At 44.8% G+C, this 20193-nt stretch overlaps 1 protein-coding gene and 1 pseudogene across 1 annotated transcript; one reads left to right on the forward strand and one right to left on the reverse strand.

Annotated features, from left to right (window-relative positions):
• Nucleotides 1-452: 452 nt before the first annotated feature.
• LOC130513612 (cystatin-B-like) lies at nucleotides 453-1789 on the reverse strand (annotated as a pseudogene).
• Nucleotides 1790-4130: 2341 nt separating this feature from the next.
• Nucleotides 4131-18184, forward strand: drd3 (dopamine receptor D3). The gene is given in 9 exon segments (XM_057013278.1): nucleotides 4131-4410; nucleotides 6010-6336; nucleotides 9081-9193; nucleotides 11663-11799; nucleotides 13162-13355; nucleotides 14727-14789; nucleotides 15564-15903; nucleotides 15906-15944; nucleotides 16889-18184. Coding segments are annotated over 8 exon segments (1368 nt in total). The 5' UTR covers nucleotides 4131-4410; nucleotides 6010-6051; the 3' UTR covers nucleotides 17086-18184.
• Nucleotides 18185-20193: the final 2009 nt, after the last annotated feature.

Here is a 20193-nt window from a genome sequence, read left to right on the forward strand (position 1 = left end):
TTGATAAAGATGTGTTGCATTCAGCCTTAAACACAAACAGAACCAGGGCTGTCATACCTGAGCCTAACATGTATGTAATTGTATATATGCTTATAATGCTTATAATATGTATATATTATGTATATATTATTTATATATGCGTATAATATATGCTGTATATATGCTTATAACGTTCTAATCTTATCTGTATTTATTTATTCTGTTTCTATACTTTGTATAGGTTGCTACTACAATTCAATTTCCCCACGGGGATGAATAAAGTACATCTTAATCTTAATCTTACTCTGGGAATAATAAACCCACTCATTTATGGAAACAAAACATTCATGCTTATTTGCTTCTCAGCTATGTAGGAGTTCATAATACAAACACACTGTAACATAATCTCAAAAGTAATGAGATAATTGTAGAAAGTAGCTAGATATAATGATAGAACTAAATGACAAGTCTAATTTAATCTCATCCAAAACTTTTATTATAGCATCTGTAAACATTGGATTTACAGGCATACAAACATGTTATACGTCAATTTGTCAGCATATTATATGATTTTAAGATGCTGCTGCTGGGTCTTGATCATTAGAAATACTCAATGGGCTCAGCGTGGGTCTTGGACACCTGTACACCGTGAACCTCAATGTCTCCTCCATAGCAAGGAAGTTTCTCATAAACGCGGATGTGAATATAATCATCTCCTCCTACATGGACCTGCAAGAGGTGTAATACATCAGATATGAAAGACAAGAAAAGAAAAACGGCTTTGCACATTTAAAAACTGCTGTTCAGTCAACGAGTATGTGAAACCACAAAGACATTTACCTTAATAAAGTAGTTCCTACCACACACAACCTGCGACGTGTAGGTCTTCGCTGTGAAAACCTCGTACTTCTTCCCCGTCTTGTCCTCTACGGCGGGTTTTACCTGATCTCCAGACAAAGAAAATTAGAACAACAAAACGAAACATGGGAGAGTTTATTTGTATATGTGAGCTAAACAAAGTTAACGAAACGCGTTGTGCACTCACGTTTTCGCATAGCTTTTGAATCTTTTCATCAGCGGCATAAGCCTCAGAACACCCTCCACACATCATAGGTGGCATTTTTGCAGCGTCGTGAACTTAAAATACCAAACATGAAGCAAAAACAACACCGCGGCGTTGAGCGATGGGCGTTCGAAAAATATATATACAGACCATGAGTCACGTGGTGCTTTGTTTTGGAAGATACCATCAATGTCAGGGGGGTTGATTCACTTGAGTGATTAACCAATTGGAATATTTGGAGTATAATGGTAAAAGTAACCGAATTAAAGATACTTTTAAGCTTCAGTTAACTACTTTATCCAACAAAGAGTTCAATGTACTCGCTAATACGTGTTTCTGTCAGAAGTGGAGTGATCCTAGTCAATGGGCTGGGTTTGGAGCATGTGAGCTCTGTCTGGAAATGACGGGTATCAAATTGAGTCATAGGCGTTGTGGTTATTAGTTTTAGTTTTCAATGCTGTTAAACCTGTTTACTTTTATCAACAAAATAGCGTAAGGAAATAAACACTACAAATGTGCGTAGTCAACACAAGGCGTAAATCGGCTGCCTCTATCACATGTTTCAACTGTGTATGAAATAAATCATGTGAATTTCGACTAAATTTGCTAATTACTCGTGTGTTTAGGAGTTTAAAAAAATGGTACCATTCCAGCTCACCTGATCACATTTTTCCTGAATTTCTTCAGGGGCCTGCAGGTTTTGGTCAATCCTCCGCATACATTGTCCTCCATTGCCACGGAGCCCAATCTGTTGCAGATCGCTTTAGACCAGGGGTGGGGAACCTCCGGCCTCCGGGCCGTATACGGCCTACGAGACCAATTCTATCGGCCCGCAACGCAATAAGATTTTTATATTTTATATGTGCACTTATACAGTGGGACCGTTCGCTAAACTCCGCGAGCTGCGAGTAGCAGCGGTAGCGTATTTTTGCCTTTCGTATCCTGAAATTTCTTTCGTAACGAGGAAATATTTTCCCGTTTTCTGAGATAAAACAGACGGTTATGTTATGTCCGAGTCAAGGTCAGGGTCAGTGAACACAGCATGTGAGGTACGTAGTGGGCTGGACTGATTGACACGGACGAATAATGCCTAGCGAAACACGCTAAACTCTATGAGTTGAAAGGACAGATGAGTTTGGATAAAATTAACGCTCTTCGCCGGAGTTTGGAGGCTCAACAAGCAGCTTTCACACGACCATGTACCGACAGAATATTACGCGTGCAAGTTTTGTGGTGAGTGAATTAATAGCCACGAAGCTGAAACCTCACGCCGAAGGAGAGTTCGTGAACGTGCCTCGTAGCCGCCGCTGAGGCGCTCGCGCCGGACAAAGTAAAATTGTTTCAAAGCGTGAATTTCTTTTCGTGAATAACTATTGAACTAAGACATATATCGTTATGATTCCAGTGGCTAACTGTATGTTTTTATGGTCAAGGAATCTAAATATGTAGTCAAAGTATATGTGGGACTAATATTTATGGTGGAAATCACAATATGCCAGGAATTGTTGCGCTTGGCGGAGGTCTGCGCTCTCCGAGTGCTTTCTAGTTGTTGTTGTTGTTGTTGTTGTTATTGTCTTTATCTTTCTTTCTTTTTCATTTATTTTCTTGATTATCTTGTTGTATTGCAGTTTTTGTGAGTAGAGGCCTCGAACAGGCCCTTACGGGTCTCTTGCCTCAACTCTGCACCTCTTTTTATTTTGTATGATCATGAAAACATATTTTACTTGTCATTTTATTCTATTTATTTGGTGATTTTATATGCATGTGTGCTAAATAAATAATTCAAACTCAAATGCAGCAATCATGAGACTTAGTAACACAGTGGTTATAGACTTCTTTTTTTTTGTCTTTTTTTTGCATCCCTAGGTATGTGTTCATAATAGTATGGCCCTCGGAGGACTTTATAAAAATTGAAATGGCCCTCGATATGAAAAGGGTTCCCCACCCCTGCTTTAGACTGAAGTATTTATATACGGTGGGTCCTCCTGCCACAGGACTCTAACAAATGATTTAAGGGTCAGGAACATGTGAGCTGATCTAACATCTGTACAGTGCACACCTTTAGGCTTTCAAAGCCTTTAGGAAACTGCCTCCAACCGTCGCTGTTTATGAACGTGGATTTACCACAGCCTCTACTGTCGGTTGGTGCAGTTCGATCTTCTGGCCAACAGATGGCAGCAAAGCAATGCCCTCGCGGGTTTGAGCTTCACTCCGCTATGCTTCCAGGCAGGTTCTGATCAAATCTACAAGATTGCTGCATCACATTAAGAGGGAACGCAGCCATCTCTGGACTGTTTGCAAAGCAGCTACATTGAGGGTTGGGGAAATGTGTTTCCAGTTATAAATACATACATAGTTTAGTTTTTTTTTCTATGCAGAAGCGGCTCATTAATCATAAAGTCTGCGCGGAAGGTGATTGCGGAGAACACACTTCTAGTAGCTGCCGCTCATCCACAGATTGACGTCCTTAATGTTGCACAGTGTGCATAAATGAATAAACGTGAGAGGAATTTTTTGGGCATCTTTTGCATGAGTGAACGAACTATTGTGTGCCGTAAAGTTAAAAAAGAAAAAGAGTTACTGCAGATGACAAACAACATCCTCGTTCTAATCAAAATTCAAATGGACCTGTGCTGCCAGTTAGTATTAAGATTCTCCTCAGCTTTTCGCTCGGGGGTTATTTACCAGCAGGCTGTGATGAAAAATTAGAACGGGTCAAATTTTTAATAAATATACAAGGACGCTTAGACGCTTTACATTAGTTTAAATGCAAAGTGACTTAGAGAATTAGCACCGGGGCAAAGGTGTCTTCTGCTGCATAGGTCACACTGAGCAAAGATAATAATAACGAGGGGAACAAAAACGTTCTTAATAGTTTTACGCTCCCTTTAATCTAATGTGCTTAATGTCCAGCCCTTTGAACGCTTCCATTTTAAAATGCCAAGGAGAGACGCAGCGTGCACTGGCTGCATATGGGACAACCTTAAGAAAGTTTATAGAATTTTGAATGTCCAGGGAGATTTCGCCCCTTTGTTTGGTTGTGTTTTCCATCGGTAAGAAGGCTGTGCTGCACAGCTGGCGCGCAAAAGCAGCAGAGCCAGGCGCACCAAAGGTGGACGTGTTCAACGCGTGTCACCTGCGCCCACAGAGCCACGGAGCTTTGGAGAGGGAGGGGGGTGGTTGGAGGGCTCCATCAGTGAGAGCTTCTCGCATCCACATTCGCCAGTGCGCCATGGAAGCGAGCGCACCTCCTGCGCGGCGCCGGACAACGATGACCGGATAACTTTAAACTCTGCCGGGACTCTTCGCTTTTTTTGTACCCCCGCTCAATGGCATCTGATGAATTCTTTACCGGGAACCAGTAACAGGTATGTGACTTTGTTGGGATGATGGAGGGGTACCGCCGCGGCCCCCAAACTCACGTTTTTAATTGTTTTCTTTTTCCTTTCTTTGCCAAAACGTTTCTTTCCCCGTGCGCACTGATCGCAGTCTTTAAAAATATGTATGTATAATTCTCCGTGTCACCAACTGGACCGTTTTGACCCCAATATTTCTGGAAGCGGGACTGTTCAGGCTGATAAGGTGCGTCATCACAGGCTTTAATTGGTTTTAAAATTAGGTCTGAGTCCCTTGAATTAAGACTGACTGGCAGTTATGCAAACTACCGCTGCCAATTAATATATACATTAGAATTTAATTCAATATCATGGACTCATGCAGCAAAACCTGGGCGTGCGTGTGCGCGTCTTTACTGTGCCCACTTAGCAGGTCAGAGCTGCACTTTGAGGTTGATAAAGCCCCCACTATCACCTAGTAAAGCAATTATATAGTAGTTTTATCATTTTACATTTTCATTTCGAGTAAATCCTGTCATGACCTGTCAAACCTCATTTTCATTTATTTTATTTATTTTTTACAATAATCCGACTGTTGCTCTCCGTCGAGGAGACCTCAAGGTGAGGCTGGCTGCCTCTTTTTCATCGCTCCATCAGGTTCTCATGTGCACGGATCTTATGATGCTGGAGCCGAGAGAAGGAATCATTAAAAGCCTCTTGGGTATGAGCCAGATCTAAAAATGGTCACTTTTCTCTGCTGCCTTCCCCCAATTCTGTCACAACAAACTAGAGAGAAGCCTGACCTGGGTGTGATAAATTGGGGTACATTAACAAGGAATCACTGTGTGCGTTAGCAATCGGCTGCTGTTTGGACTCGGGCCAGACGGAGGAGATTGGGAATAAATGAGAGGAAGGATGAGGGAGTGCCAGTAAGACGAGCCCGGGACCAGAGCCAAACACTCACCTCTCAGGGTGGCAGCGGTGAATTATTACTCCCTCCAGATGAACTGAACTCCCTCACACTCACAGGCACGCGGCCAGCCCCTAATTAACGTTCGGACCCGTGACATCTGCTGTCTGTTTACGCTGGTTCCGTGAACTTAGAGGAAGGTCAAACATGGAAATCCTGACGGGAACGGTCAGAAATGCATGACATCAGAACCAGGAGCGTGACTACCTGCAGTGCTTACCGCGCTGAAAGTGCAGGAGGGCAGAAAGCTGCACGTTAAAAGCCATCAGCGCGAACCGCCTTATTTTACTCAGCAGAACCGGGAAGCATTTGCGATGCAAAGCCATTAAAGACCAGACTGCTGGTGCAGCAGCTCATCCAGCAGGAATTAGGAATTCAATTCAACTTTATTTATTTAGCGTCTGTTACAGTGAAAATTGCTTTGAGATGCTTTGCAGAACCCCCTTTCCCCCCAACCAAGCAGCAGTGGCAGGAATTATCTTTTAACAAGAAGAAACCCTGAGCAGGACCAGGCTCACATGGAGGGGAGCCTCCTGCTGGGCTGGGTCAAGGAGAAGGGGAGACAGAGCAGCAAGAGGAACAGACACATTTAGAGACTAATGAAACGTGTCATGGAGGAAGTCACAGCTGCCTTAATGCCAAATTTGATTCTATTTCTGTAGGTCTGCCAAACAGCCCACCTCCCATGTCACTGTTGCGCCTCCATGGCGATGTTCAGCAGCGCAGAGCAGCCATGGAACGACTCCGATGGTCTCAGCTGGGCCGAGAGGAACGGCAGCGCGGAGGCGCCCGTGCAGGAGGAGCGCAACTACTACGCCATGCTGTACTCGCTCCTCATCCTGGCCATTGTGTTTGGGAACGTGCTGGTGTGCCTGGCCGTGCTGAGGGAACGCTCCCTCCAGACCACCACCAACTACCTGGTGGTCAGCCTGGCGGTGGCCGACCTGTTGGTGGCGTCTCTGGTCATGCCGTGGGCCGTGTACCTGGAGGTGAGGATAGAGAGGCCTCTCCTGTCATTGGAGTGACCTTTAAAGCTCGCCTGAATGTGGATTCTTGAGAGAATCCGGCTTTATTGTCCACCACATGGAAGATTTAGATTAATTATGGTTTAATGGTCTTCTTTGGAGACACAACTCACGAAACATCGAAAACAGTAAACAGTTAACTGTACTTTCCCTCACTCTATTTAGTCGCCCCTGTGCTACAAAACACACATGAAAAGGTTTTGGAACGACACGCTGAAACACAGAAAAAGCTCGAAATCTTCCAGCGGAACGATCGGCGTCATGGTGGCGGTGACAGCCGGCCTAATGAAGCTCCGCGCCACAGCCACCATCCTAAAGACCCACTTACTTCCTGCTAAATACGAACAACGGCAGGAGAGCATAAGAGCAGCTTTTTCACCAGAGAATAAAAGGATTAGTGTCATTTGGGGCTTATTACTTTGTGTCACTTGTGCGGGTAATAAAGAGACACTAATGATGATGAAAGGTAGTGATGTGGCGCTTCGCTTGTGTTGATTATACGTAATCTCTGAAGAACATATTAAATATTAACAAAATACAACTTCATCAGCTTTGGGGCACTTGGCTGAGCTTCAGAGCACTAATAAATTACATTTTGGCGGTTGTTTTCTGATGAAAACGACTTTTAATTGCTGCTTTGCCTTCCTTGTATTTAGCAGATGGCCTCGGAGAAGGCGTTTGTTTGCTATTAATCTCTGGATTGTTTCGAATTCTGGATCTTTGTTGGCCCACTTTGGGAATCTGTGGACCCATTTTTTTTGTTTGCTCTGCAGCAGATATCTAAGGGGACGGAATGTATCTCCGTCAAATGTAAATTAAGATAACCAGAGAGCCCAGTGGGACTCCATTATCTTATTTACTTCCCATCAAGCTTGTAGAAAGTGTGCGGCATTTCAAATTCCATCAGGGATGATTCGACATGAGATGGTGTGAAGAAAAATGTAGCATTCATCAGTCTCTCTGGGATGAAGACGTGGGATTAGGCTGCATTAATTCACTTTCCCGGGGGAACACTATAAAAGTCTAAGGCAAGCTTGGCGGGGGGGGGGGGTTAGCTGGTTGTGATCAGAGGATTGTTGGTTTACATCTCTGTAGGAATGCAGGATTATGCGTACCACTTACTGGGCCCTGGGGGGAGCTCTGTGTTTCCAGAGGACGGAGCTGAAATACAAGTGGGGGAGCGAAAGTCACATTTTCATCTCAATTTTCTGTCGGTTCAGCCTCCTGCTGCAGATGTGTAACCATACGATGTGTCTCCTCACCACAAAAGGATCTTGTGTGTCCCTTCATACTTTTAAAAAGCTGAAGTTGTGCAAATTTGTTCATGCGGATGCTTGTTCATCGTGGATGTGAAGTGCTACCACATGCTGTGTACCAAAACCTCATTCTACTGGCAAAGTGAGGGCCCCACAATTTCAAAGGACTGTTTGAAGGCTAAGACCTGGATCTAAGATTGAGATTAATAGTGGGTTTAAGTCATGGTTAGAGTTAGGGGATTAGTTGGGATGGTGACCATTAGGGTAAGGACTAGATAGTGCATTTTTCCAAGAAAGATAGTAAGGCGAGGATGTGTGTGTGTGTGTGTGTCTATGTGTGTGTGAGTGAGTGAGTGAGTGAGTGAGTGAGTGAGTGAGTGAGTGAGTGAGTGAGTGAGTGAGTGAGTGAGTGAGTGAGTGAGTGAACATGATGAAGGTCTGTCACTCCTTTAAAGAGCTGGTTCTTGGATAGAAAGTGCTAAGTGCTCCTTGCTTAATCTCTCAGCTTTGTGCCGTGTAAATCTTGGATGATGTTTACTTAAATCTTTCTTGCATACGTCCACTGTCGCCATAGATACAGTGACAACACAACAAAGGGCCTTTACTTGTGTTTGAAGAGCTCTTTTGACAGTTGGAGCGAAGCCCATCGCGCTGACTTGGATTAGGAATAAATGTTTCATGCATGCATTTTTCCTGGGTGTAGGGAGGGAAATGTAGGCGGTGCACGTGTTCTCAATTTAAGAGATTCAGCAGTCGAGCGACGGAGGCTGAGTCCCATTCATCTCTGTCAAACAGCTAATACCAGACATCGTGTGTGTGGGTGTGTGTTTGGAGGGTTGGGTTAATGGCGGAGCTAAGAATTAATGTTAACACCCTTTTGAATGTGACTAAATCCCACGTTTAAGGTGTTCTATGCAGCCTCCACCATGACAGGAAGTGGGCTTTATGCTGGCACAAACATATTTTTGTTATTTTGACTGCCTCAGTTTGTAATTAAAATGTTAATTACATAGTTATTGATAGAAAAACTATTAATAGCTCACAGGACAGTAATTACAGGCTCACTATTTGGCAGGATCTGCATAGCTTTCTGCTAATTAATCTTTCTAATGAGTTTATTTCTTTATATTTGGCAAAAACAGAAACTCATTGAAAACTTTTGTTGACAAGGTGCAATTTAATGGGAGGGTGTATAAATATACAAATCTCCCATAATCCATCCGTTAACGGAGATTTCAGTTGACACATTTAAACGACCATAAATCATCATATTTGTTTGCATTTTATGTTCCAATTAGCGTGATATATCACTGTATTTGGCACCTCTGTTACCAACTGTCACGCACGGTTTTCCTGCCACATGCACGGGGGCCGGCTCGGCAGGTACTTCACGCTTCACGGAGAGGACGAGGAGATGCATGCATGGCTAATGCGGCTGTCTGTCCTGCGCAGGTGGTTGGCGGCGCCTGGCTTTTCAGCCGGCTGTACTGTAACATCTTCGTCACGCTGGATGTGATGATGTGCACCGCCAGCATCCTCAACCTGTGTGCTATCAGCATCGACAGGTGAGTGCACCTGTGGTTACTATGAAGACGGAAGGGAACATTTTTTTCCTCTTCTAATGTCGGGATGAGTGTTTTTACGGTATTTTGATGCAGTTTGTTTGCAGTATTATTGCAGGAAGAACCATAACAGGATATTATTTGAAAGTTTATCAAAGATGCAGAACCGCCTTTTACATTATTTATTCACCTAGTTCTCATGTTGTGTCACAGTTAATATTTAATGCATCTCTGGAGACTTTGAACTTACAGCCGCCAGGAATCCAGAGTTCAACAATACTGGAGTAAATATGGCATTCAGATTCAGATTCAGGTCCTTTATTGTCCCACACGGGGAAATTTACAGCGCAACAACAGCAAGAGCACGCAGAGACAATTAAGATAAAAATAAAATAGAATAGAACAGAATTTGGAATATACAAAGAGGATGTATATTTACAATAATCCAGATAAATGGATACTCGGGCCTCTGTGTACCTGTACAAAGTACAGAGGGTGGATACAATATACATATCAGAATATATAATATTCAGATTGTGCTAGCGGGCGTTATGTTTATTGTGCAGTCTGACAGCAGCCGGCAGGAAAGATCTGCGATACCTCTCCTTCACACAGCGAGGGTGGAGCAGCCGCTCACTGAAGGAGCTGCCCAGTGCTGTCAGGGTGTCCTGTAGGGGGGGGACGTGTTGTTCAACATGGATGACAGCTTAGCCATCATCCTCCCGTTTCCCACCACCTCCACCGAGTCCAGGGGACATCCCAGGACAGAGCTGGCCCTCCTCACCAGTCTGTCCATCCTCTCCCTGCCCTGTCCGTGATGCTACTGGACCAGGAGACAATCCCATAGAAGATGGCTGATCCCACCACAGAGTCATAGAAAGTCCTCAGGAGTGGTCCCTGCACTCAGCCTCCTGAGCAGGAACAGTCTGCTCATGGGGGTTCGTTCGGGAGTTCAGATTTTTCCAGGCTGCTTTGGTTATTGTGTACAAAGCTGGATTGCAGCGGCTGCCACAACGGTCCCATGTTATCCCACTGTGTTGTTTATTTTCTTGCAAAATAATTGATAGAAATTTCTCAGTGTTTCAGCGCAGTCTGCAGAACAAAGCACTGTTCAATATTTATGCACACTAGATAACTTTCGAAAACTGCTTGAGAGCCCACAGACTTCCAACCACAACGAGCTGCAAATCTGCCATCAGCGAGCCAGCAAACGTGTGTTACGTTAGCGTCGGCTCAACAAGCCATATGTCGTGCTACCATGCTGGCAAACTAGCATGACATTTGCGATTTCCAGATAAATTGTTAAAATTACAAATAACACAGACTTTTTCCATTTAAGAGTTGGGACACATTACAGCATGTTAAGTGGAATTTAAAATAAATAAATAAATTCAAATACCAAATGACATACTGTTAATATTAGATGGTTTCCGAGCAACGGCAAATGGTAACAGAACTGATATCGCATGACATCATCTTTAAGGTGACGGTATCAGCCAAAGGATCTATGATTGAATTCGGCTGTGCACCTGTCTGCTGCTTAATTAAACCTCTGAGCGAAAACACCGTCTGTGCTTCCCACTCAGCAAAAGCTAAAGTCAAGAAAGTTATATTGCAAAAATGCCTGGGTATGTAAGTATGCAATGTTGTGGAGAGAAAAACAGGACAGGGTCTTAATTGGAACATCCTATACAGACACATAATTTCCCCCTATGGCAGAACATTGTTTATTTATTTCTTTTTGCATAAATGGTGCTTGACTGCAAACCTACAAGAAGTCATTGTCAGAAGGGGTGTTGTTTGGTCCCTTCCGGTACCTCCTGAATGATTTTAAGGCAAATGAGTGGCTGCGGTATCGTAGTCTGATAAAAGAGAGGCGAGGGGGTCAATCAGCATCACTGATACGCTTCAGCATTTCCTTTCTGACACTTGTTTCTTTAAAAATTCAAAGCAATCACTGGTGTCATAGTCTGCTCCACAATTGGAGGGGAAACTCAAGCCGTGGGCGCCTCGTTGCCAGCATCAACAGGCAGCACATCTTAAAGTGGCGTTTGATCAATAAATGATGATTTAATTTGTTTGGGCTTTTATTTAACCAGACAGTTGCGAGGCAAAGACCGGGTGACGTCTTGGACAAACGTCTGGGCTCTGGGTTTTTTTTCCCCCTTCCCCACACTTTGCTGTCGGCGGAACCGGCGTAATTAGTCTGATGAGGATAAACAAACGTGGCAGTTAGCTGGCTCCAAACAGCATAACATCACATCCACTTTGGGTCGGGGTGCTGAACCCAGTTTTCTGGGCCTCATTATGGATTCATTGTGGGCTTATTAACTATTACATCAAAGCTCCACTAGCTTTACTGCTGAATACCCAGATTGTCTCTAAATAGAAACTCCTGTTTTTGCTGCTCGTTTGTTGCTCTTTCAAATTCTTTTTACATTCTTCACACAGTACCGTCGACTGTCTCCGCAGGTACACAGCGGTGGTGATGCCTGTCTTGTACAACACCACCCATCGCTCCAGGAAGAGAGTTTTTGTGATGATTGCCATCGTCTGGGTCCTGGCCTTCGCCGTTTCCTGCCCGCTGCTGTTTGGTTTTAACACCACAGGTCAGGTAGACGGGATTTGACGGCGCAAAATAGAGCTTTACACTTTAAACAAACCTTTGTCTGCTGCATGGGGTCAGCACAGGGACACAAAATCGGTTTTACAGTGGGAGCTCAATTCACCAGTTTAGTGGGTCAGAGGCAGTCCTGCAGTGCTCAGCCTGCTGCCTTCTGTCACAGGACCATCGATGTACTCAAACAACCGAGTCAGCAATTCTATTGTGTTTAGAATTTCCTTCTTTTGGTAGCAAAGAATAGGTGCATTACTGGAATAAGATGCGTCAAGTTAGAAGAAGAATCCTTATCCAGCTAAAGCAGCATTAGAATATTGACGCGCTGCGGGGAAGTGGGGGGGGGGATACCCAGAGTAGGCACCATTTTTGATGAGACGGTGGGAACTGGTTGTGGATAGATGCAGCATCAATGGCTCTACTTCGAGATTTAGAATGATTGTACCTCGATTGTATTCGTGGTTAGTAGAGTTCCAGCAGCTTTATAGCACTCTATAAAAACCCTGTGAAAATCCCATCAGACCGACGCATTCTTGACACAATTTCAAATGTATTCACATCAAAAAGAAACCCTGGAACTGGTGTGAAAACTCCTGAAAGGGTGTACGCTGCACAGGGAGCTTCTCTCTGTAAAATGGACAACAACGTCAGCGATGCACAGCTGCACTCGAACGTTGGGGAACGTCACCGGGACACAATGTAAAGCTCCTCGCGATTGATGCGTGCCAAAGGCCTGTGATTGAAGGAATCACGCTGTTTTGTCAGGGGAAAGATGGAACAAAGAGCAGATTGATAACGATGAAGAGACATCGATTCTATAAGTGTCCCAAAAAAAGAAAAAAAACACCCCGCAAACAATATGAACCCTGAAACTAGAGTGCTCGGAAGTGTGGGACGAAATCGACCGTGTCTGTTTTTGTTTGCGTCTCTCTGTTGCCGTATTGATTGCGGGTGAGGCGGAAACATCGCCCTGTTCATGCCACGGGCGCTCATAGATGGGGTCTTTTATTTCAAATTGGCAGCACTCTAAGATATCCTGGTATGGACATATCTCTGGAAATGTGATTGGATAATTGTCCCAAGCACTACGGTATTATTATCATGTCAAGTCAAGTCTTGAATTTCTGGTGCAATTATTGTCAGATCAATCATCCCAACGTCTGGCAGCCACCTCTCGCTGAGAGCACCCTGCCCTTCCTTGAATATAGAATATAAATCAGGACACATCACCCCGGTGGTCTTTGACATGTAGAGCACGCTCTGAGGTCACGGGTCGGCCGTAAACGATCCGGACCGTCCTCCCGTTTGGCGTTTCCCGCGTTTAAGATGCAATTGTGCTTTCTGATTGGATCAGATGACCCCATGGTGTGCTCCATCTCCAACCCCGACTTTGTCATCTACTCCTCGGTGGTGTCCTTCTACCTGCCCTTCATCATCACCCTGCTGGTCTACATCCGCATCTACATCTTCCTCAGGATGAGGCGGAAGAGGATCGCCTTTGGCCAGCCCAGCGGAAAAGTGCAGCCGGGCTCAGCTCCCCCGTCGGCGGTGAGAGATTATTATTTGCTCTTTGCCCTGAGTGAGCTGTAAAGTGGAGGAGTATTTGAGCCTGCTTTAGGTTGGGTTTTGACACATATTCTGTCCAATCAGCATTCTTCTTCAATCCGCTTCGATCTGTCAAACTCCCTGTGGTGAAGTGAGTGATGCAATTATCACCCAAGCTAGTGTGCAAAATGAGATAAATGTGGACTATATTCTATGTACAACAGCAATGTTGGCATCCCAAAAAATAAACAGCTGTGTTTAAACTTTAAAAAGTCAATCATCTTTCCACTTTGTGATGAAGATCAGGACAGATCTCCCTTGGTTTCATTACAAGTCCTCACCCCCCCACCCCTCTCGCTACTGCACGCTAGCATGAGCAGCTATAAATCACCGCCGTTTTCCCCCTCAGGTCATCACCACGGTCAGCCCAAGAAACCGTGTGTCCATCTCCAGCTGCACATTCACCGTGCCGACGCCACACGGCCATTTATCCATGACGATTCCCCCCATCGTCTACAAGCTCGAAGTCCAGTAGCCACAGTCCAGGCAGCTGAAGCCATTAGCGTCACGGCTAACTGAGCCTGGCTGTCATAATGTGCCGCTGTTCATAATTCTGGGGATCCTTTTGATTCTCGACCGTACTGAACTCATTTTTTGAAAACGACATTTAGCGTGTTAGAGAAAGACAAACCCATTTATCTGCCGAAAGGAACGCGCAAACCGATGGTGGTCAAGCTCAGGGCCATTCCCGTGTTTATTTTTAGCTCCTAATAGGCAGATTCTTTGTATTCCACCGATTTTTCGTACCCGCTCGTTGTCACCTCCCTCGTAATGACTTGTAAATTAGATTTCGGAAACACCGGCTAAGGCTGTCCTTGCCATTTTCCTCATATCTTTGAATTTTTATAGGTCATATGTGTGCGTGAAACCTTGGAATGAAAGGAAAATAATGAATGCAAAAAATGTCTTTTGATTGCCATTCTTGCCATTTTGGCCAAAACTAAATTTAGTTTCCTGACCAGCTGCCTCTTCTACCGCGTCCATCACTCTGGTATCGGCCCCATTTAGATCTATCTCACCAAAGATGACTTTAGCTTTTAGCCACAAGCAAGGAGACACCCGCGTCTCTGCATCTGTACCGAGGCTATTTTTAAAATGCAAATGAATAGACACTGAGATGATTCGTGTTGATATAGGCAGGAGTTTCCCCCTATTGCTTACAATGGATTTATTCGGCTTCAACCTCCACACAGCGTCTGAGCAGGGAACTTTGTCACGGAACAGGTGCAAAAAACTGAAGCGACAAGAGATGCCAAAAAAAGTTGATTTTTGTCAGGAGTGTTGGGATTTCTGAACTTTTGTCTGGTTTCCTAGGAGACCTGTCTACAGGAGACTCCCAAAGCGAAGCAGGATCTGTCACCCATAAGGATTAAAGTGGTAGGTGTTGCTTGAAGTTAAAGCCAACATCCAGGTCACTGTTTAGATTCTCTGGCTCTAGTTTGGCCGCCTGTTTATGCTCATGTTTACACAAGTCCATCTGTGCTGGTTTCTGCCACGTTAAATGGGACCTTGTCCTGAGTGGGTTCCGGAACCAGCAGTAACATCTGCAGCCCGTTCGCAGGTAATGCCCCCCGAGTACAACACAATGCGTGGAGGCTCTGAGTAAGAAGAACCCAGCAGCACGCTGAGAAAACAGCTCAGTCCGGTGTTAAGATCGGCTTGAATCCTATTTGTTGACCTTGCTGTTTTGTGCCTGCCAGCATTTCAATAAACAGGCTGCAATTTCAGGCGAGACGCAAGATATTCACATTGCTTTCACACTGCTTTTCACTGCGCATTTATCATCGGAGAACCTTGACAATCACTTTTTCATTCAGACTTTGTTTATTTTTCCTCCCGCATCTGTCTTGAAAAGCTTTTTGATATCTAGTGGCCATTAGCTGCAATTCCCTGAGTCTCACCATCCGGAGGTGGGAACTTGAGGGTTATCTTTCAAGGCAGAGCATTAGACTGTCATTATTAAACATCCATATATTCCCTGAGAATGGAGTTAGTGGCCAAAAACATGCTGCCACATTATAAAGGAACAGTTTAGCAAACAGAAAAAAGAAGCACAGGTTCAGGATGCCAATTCAGGCTCATAAAAAACATGTTTTTACAATATTTTCACCTTTTTGCTTGTGATAATTATGTGTAATTGGTCCCTGGCAGCAGAGCGTAGAGCTGCCGGGCCCCTCCAAGCCCAGCCTGCTGTCAGGATGCCTGTGGCGCAAACGCCCTAAGACGGGGCCCGTGGAGAACTCCGTGCTGCCCCCGGTGGACACCCAGAACTGCTGCAGCATCAGCCACGCCTCCTGCGGCCGCACCGAGCTGGACCTGGAGCAGGAGCGTGGCGAGGAGGGGGAGGAGGTGGCGGAGGGAAGCCAACGCGAGCAGCCCCCCGTCAGGATGAGCTGCGAGGTGAAGGACCTGTCCAACGGGCGGACGCACACCTCGCTGCGCCCGGCGTACCATTCCCACACCCTCAACACGCGATTCAGGACCATGCACGCACGGAGAAGAAGGCGACTCAGATGCTAGCTATTGTTCTCGGTGAGTGAGGAACTTATGTAAGATGATCATTACTGTAAATCAGTCAAATCTCAAAAATAATTGGCCCCGCCAGCCTCCAGCTTCCGCATGCTCCAATTAATGGCCAGGTTGCAAGCGGGCCTGCTTGACTTGGCTCCTGCGCGGCGTAAATCTCAATGGCAAAACCATAATGAGAGGTGTCTGATTGCATTAGCGTTGTCAGCTAGCGATCTGTCTCGCCCACTCCCCTCCTGTTTTCAGCCAGACGACCACGGCTTTGCACTAAAGTTGTGACCCCAATTACAGCTCCTAAAATCAGAGCCTTTCAACTGTAACATGACACTCTTGGCCTTTAGGTGGAAGAAGGTTCCAAACCTCAGAAAAAGAGTAAAAAGAAGAATTTTTGCTCTATTTTAGTTTTTTTTTTTAAGTATCTAATGAGGCTCCTTATGGGAGTGTCACAACTTTTCTAAAAATGTCTCTCCTCATTTTTAGAAACATGTGGGGACAAGTCCCAGAAACAGCTGGCACAAATTTAGGATAAGGAGCTCAGCACAATAGAACAGAACACTGTGTCCTCGTGTCGTTTTACTCTTTTTACAATCATTTTATAGAGAACATTGGGACACTTTGTGCTGTCTTTGTCGACTGATTCATATAACTCATCTCTTTCTCTTCGCAACATCAGAAGGGAAGTTTGGTGTTCTACAGTTAGCCCTTTTTGAAAATTTGATTCTGATTCTGAAAATTCTGAGCTAACAATAATAAAGCTAATAATCATTCAAGGTTATTTCCATTAAATGTGATTGATGAGTGATGGAAGTGCTCAACAGATGTGAAGACAGTGTCCTGATTAAAGGCATTCGCGCTGTTAGCAGTTAGCTTTCAGCTCACATTACCAGCACGTGCCTAATCTCCTTGTTTTTCCCCCTTTCCCCATCCCTGTCTGTGCTGCGGCTGTCCAGGAGTCTTCCTCATCTGCTGGCTGCCTTTCTTTGTGACTCATATACTGAACACCCACTGCAGGACATGCTACATCCCCCCCGGGCTTTACAGCGCTTTCACGTGGCTGGGGTACGTCAACAGTGCCCTCAACCCTGTTATCTACACCACCTTCAACATCGAGTTCAGGAGGGCCTTCATCAAGATCCTCAGCTGCTGAGCACAAGGGCGTTCTGGGAGCTCGAAACGGAAATTAATTTTGCAACGCGTGGGTCTCTTTTGCGTAAATGGCACAGGTGCCAAAAAAGGTCAAGGAAGGCGACTATTCGGGAGTTTTACAGCGGCAGCAGTCGGAATTGATAAGAAAAAAAACCAAAACATCACGCTGTGATGTGTAAAGAACGCCGACAATAGAGGAAATGACTTCAAACGCTTCCAACAAACCCACTCTCGCTCTTCTCAGGGGGTTTGGATGTCCGAACAGTATTATTCCTGAAACAAATGACATATTTTCACAGGCATATGGTCTTACTAATAGCACAACGATGGACGTTTCTGTGGATGTGTCTTGTACAGTATGTCTACCGCTCCTCGGCACAGCTCTCCAGTCTACGGTATTCAGTATAAAATGAAAAGTCCTCAGGAGCTGAGGTGGTGCATTAAAGCAGCTACAAGGAGCCTTTAACCTGAATCGCTGCGACCTACATAACCAGAAAAAACATCACTGTGGGTTATTCTAAATGTCTGTTTCTGGTCTGACTCCCACTTTAAAGTGCCCATTTTTGACAAGCTGACGGGAAGAGTTCATCTTTACAAAATTTGGCATGTTAACCTGATGCATTTTTATTTAAAGGAGAGTGTGGTGGTGGACGACATTGGTCTGGGATTATGGAAGGAACAAAGAAACTAGTGCTAAACAAAGAAAACGTATCCGCTGAGGTCACAAATCATGAAATGGAGCAAATTCCAGAGTACAAAAGCACATTCAACCATCTTCCTGTAATTTGTATTATGTGTTTTTGGGTTTTTATGAGTAATTCAACATTTCATAAACAATAATTGACATCGCTGGTTATAATACAGCTAGCCGACAGTGCTAATTTAGCTGACTCCACGGAATATAGACAACTATTGACAATATGAAGCTGTCGCCCCCTGGTGGCGTGCAGCCAAAGGCTTGGCTAGCCTCTGTCATTTTAAGTATAATTATTGTAACCTTGATATTGGTACATAATGTCACTTGATGCTTAAAAATGGAGTGAAATGTGATGTTTTATGGGTTTGTTTTCAAGCACCTTAATAAACTAATCATAATCGGACTTCCAGAGTTATCAGATTACTGAAGTAGTCGAGTAAATCTTGAGTATTCGTTGTACTGGAAGGATGCTGTGAAAAGACAGGAATCAATTTCAAGAAACTGCGCATGACTGAAGTCTATAAAATGACTTTGCCATCACTATGGTCACGTCACTATTTAATCTTACTTAGACAGCTCATCACGTTGCATTCAGCAAACAGCTGCATCAAAGAATTGGCTGAAATTTACCCCACGTTAAGATCAGGCAGCGGTGCTCATGGGAAATACAGTCCTCATTATATCAAATTCCACCAATTTTGTCCAGATGGGCCACCGTAGCCGACAGAAGATGAAAGCTCCTCATTGTTGCTTTGAGGCCATTAAATTGATCGCACGCCACGGGCCGCTTTATCCCGACGCCTGACGAAAATCACTGCGCGCGGAGTAATTGATGCTCCTCACTTCCCCGACTCTCGCCCTCCCTTCATCATCATCACCATCAGTTACCCGCCAGTGCATGCACAAATCAAATTTTCAAGGGCATTTAATTGAACGGCAGTGGAGGGATTGAATCAGTCCTCGCCAAGGCTCACTTCATCCCCTCATCGGTATTGATGTGAAAATATTGTGCGACGCATGAATTCTTTGGGATTTGACCAAAAGAGGGTCACTCACATCGGAATCGTTTTAAAGTGTTTTAAAGGATATTGTCGAGCATCATTCCCCCCCCGCCCCCATGATTGTCATCTGCCTGCTGGCGGCGTCCTTTCACGAGCTTTGCCAGTTGAGCGGGTGTCAACAGCAGCGTTTACTGCAGCGTGTTGTAAATAGAAAATAAAGGAGGGGATGTTTCCCTTGCAGTCATCTCTCTCTATACCCGCTAATGTTGGGTGCGTATTCCCAATGCTGCACAAACAACGCGAGGGGTTCGGGGAGGCCGGAGAGGAAAACATGCAACACGGGGACGATGGGAGGCCCAAGGGATAAAAGGATCAAAGATGATCCAGGTAGGAAACCTGTGGGATGGGGTCAGGATGGATGCAGGTTGGAAGAGAGTGGTGGGCTCCCTCTCCACCTCTGACACCTGCTCCCCTGACGTTCGGCGCCGACCTTTTCTTTCCGCTGAGGCTTCTAATGCTACACCAGGTGTGTGTGCGCGTGTACCAGTTTCTTTATGGATTTCCGCTGCAATATGAGATGAACTTAAAGATCGTGATCATCATAAGGTAAACATCAATAATGTCTCCTTTCTCCATGGGCTGAATCAATATATGAGTCAGATGCTGGGTGAATGTATATAACAGCAGCCTAATTAGGATGTAGCTAGACCCAGGTTAGAACTCCACAGGGATCAGAGGTGGTGTTTACTGTTTGTTAATTCAATATGAATAAGAATTCATGTAATTAGAGGCGCGCTTTGGACCGCGGGGTTGCATCCAGCCTTTTCAGAGGTAATAAGTCCTTTCAAATCTCACCCTAAATGAACTGCCTGAAGGCCGGAGGCCGTTTCAGACCCACCCAGAGGGCACGCGGTTTGTGTGTATAAAGTTCCTCATTACATCACGGACAGAGACGCCGCTGTGCATGTTCAACTGCAGCGATGCTCCAAAAAAGAATCATGTCTGTATCTAAATGCTGCCGGAGGAAAGGTCGGCGGGTCATTAAAAACAAAAGAGTTCGTTGCCTCTGGGAGCATATGTGCTCACCCAATTTCATGGCTACCAGCTTTTTTACACTGAAATTCATCTTGTGTGCTAATGTGACATTTGAACCTGAAGGTGACACACACGCACCTGCAGAACATTGAGGAAACGGGTCGTGGCAAGATGTTTTGATAGTGCAGAGGGAATTTTTCATCAAACGTTTGCAAACCAATGATGAAAAAAGGCTAATGAGATGTTCTACAGAAGGCTTTATCTGAAAGGCGGCGGAGTGCGGTTTGGCCCAACAATGGGAACAGTATGGGAAATACTGATATAGCTACAGCGCCATGATTGACAGGCAACTGAAGAATAAAAGCACGTGACCTTT

The sequence above is a fragment of the Takifugu flavidus genome, chromosome 17, assembly GCF_003711565.1.
Source record: "Takifugu flavidus isolate HTHZ2018 chromosome 17, ASM371156v2, whole genome shotgun sequence".
In the NCBI taxonomy this organism is placed as follows: Eukaryota; Metazoa; Chordata; class Actinopteri; order Tetraodontiformes; family Tetraodontidae; genus Takifugu; species Takifugu flavidus.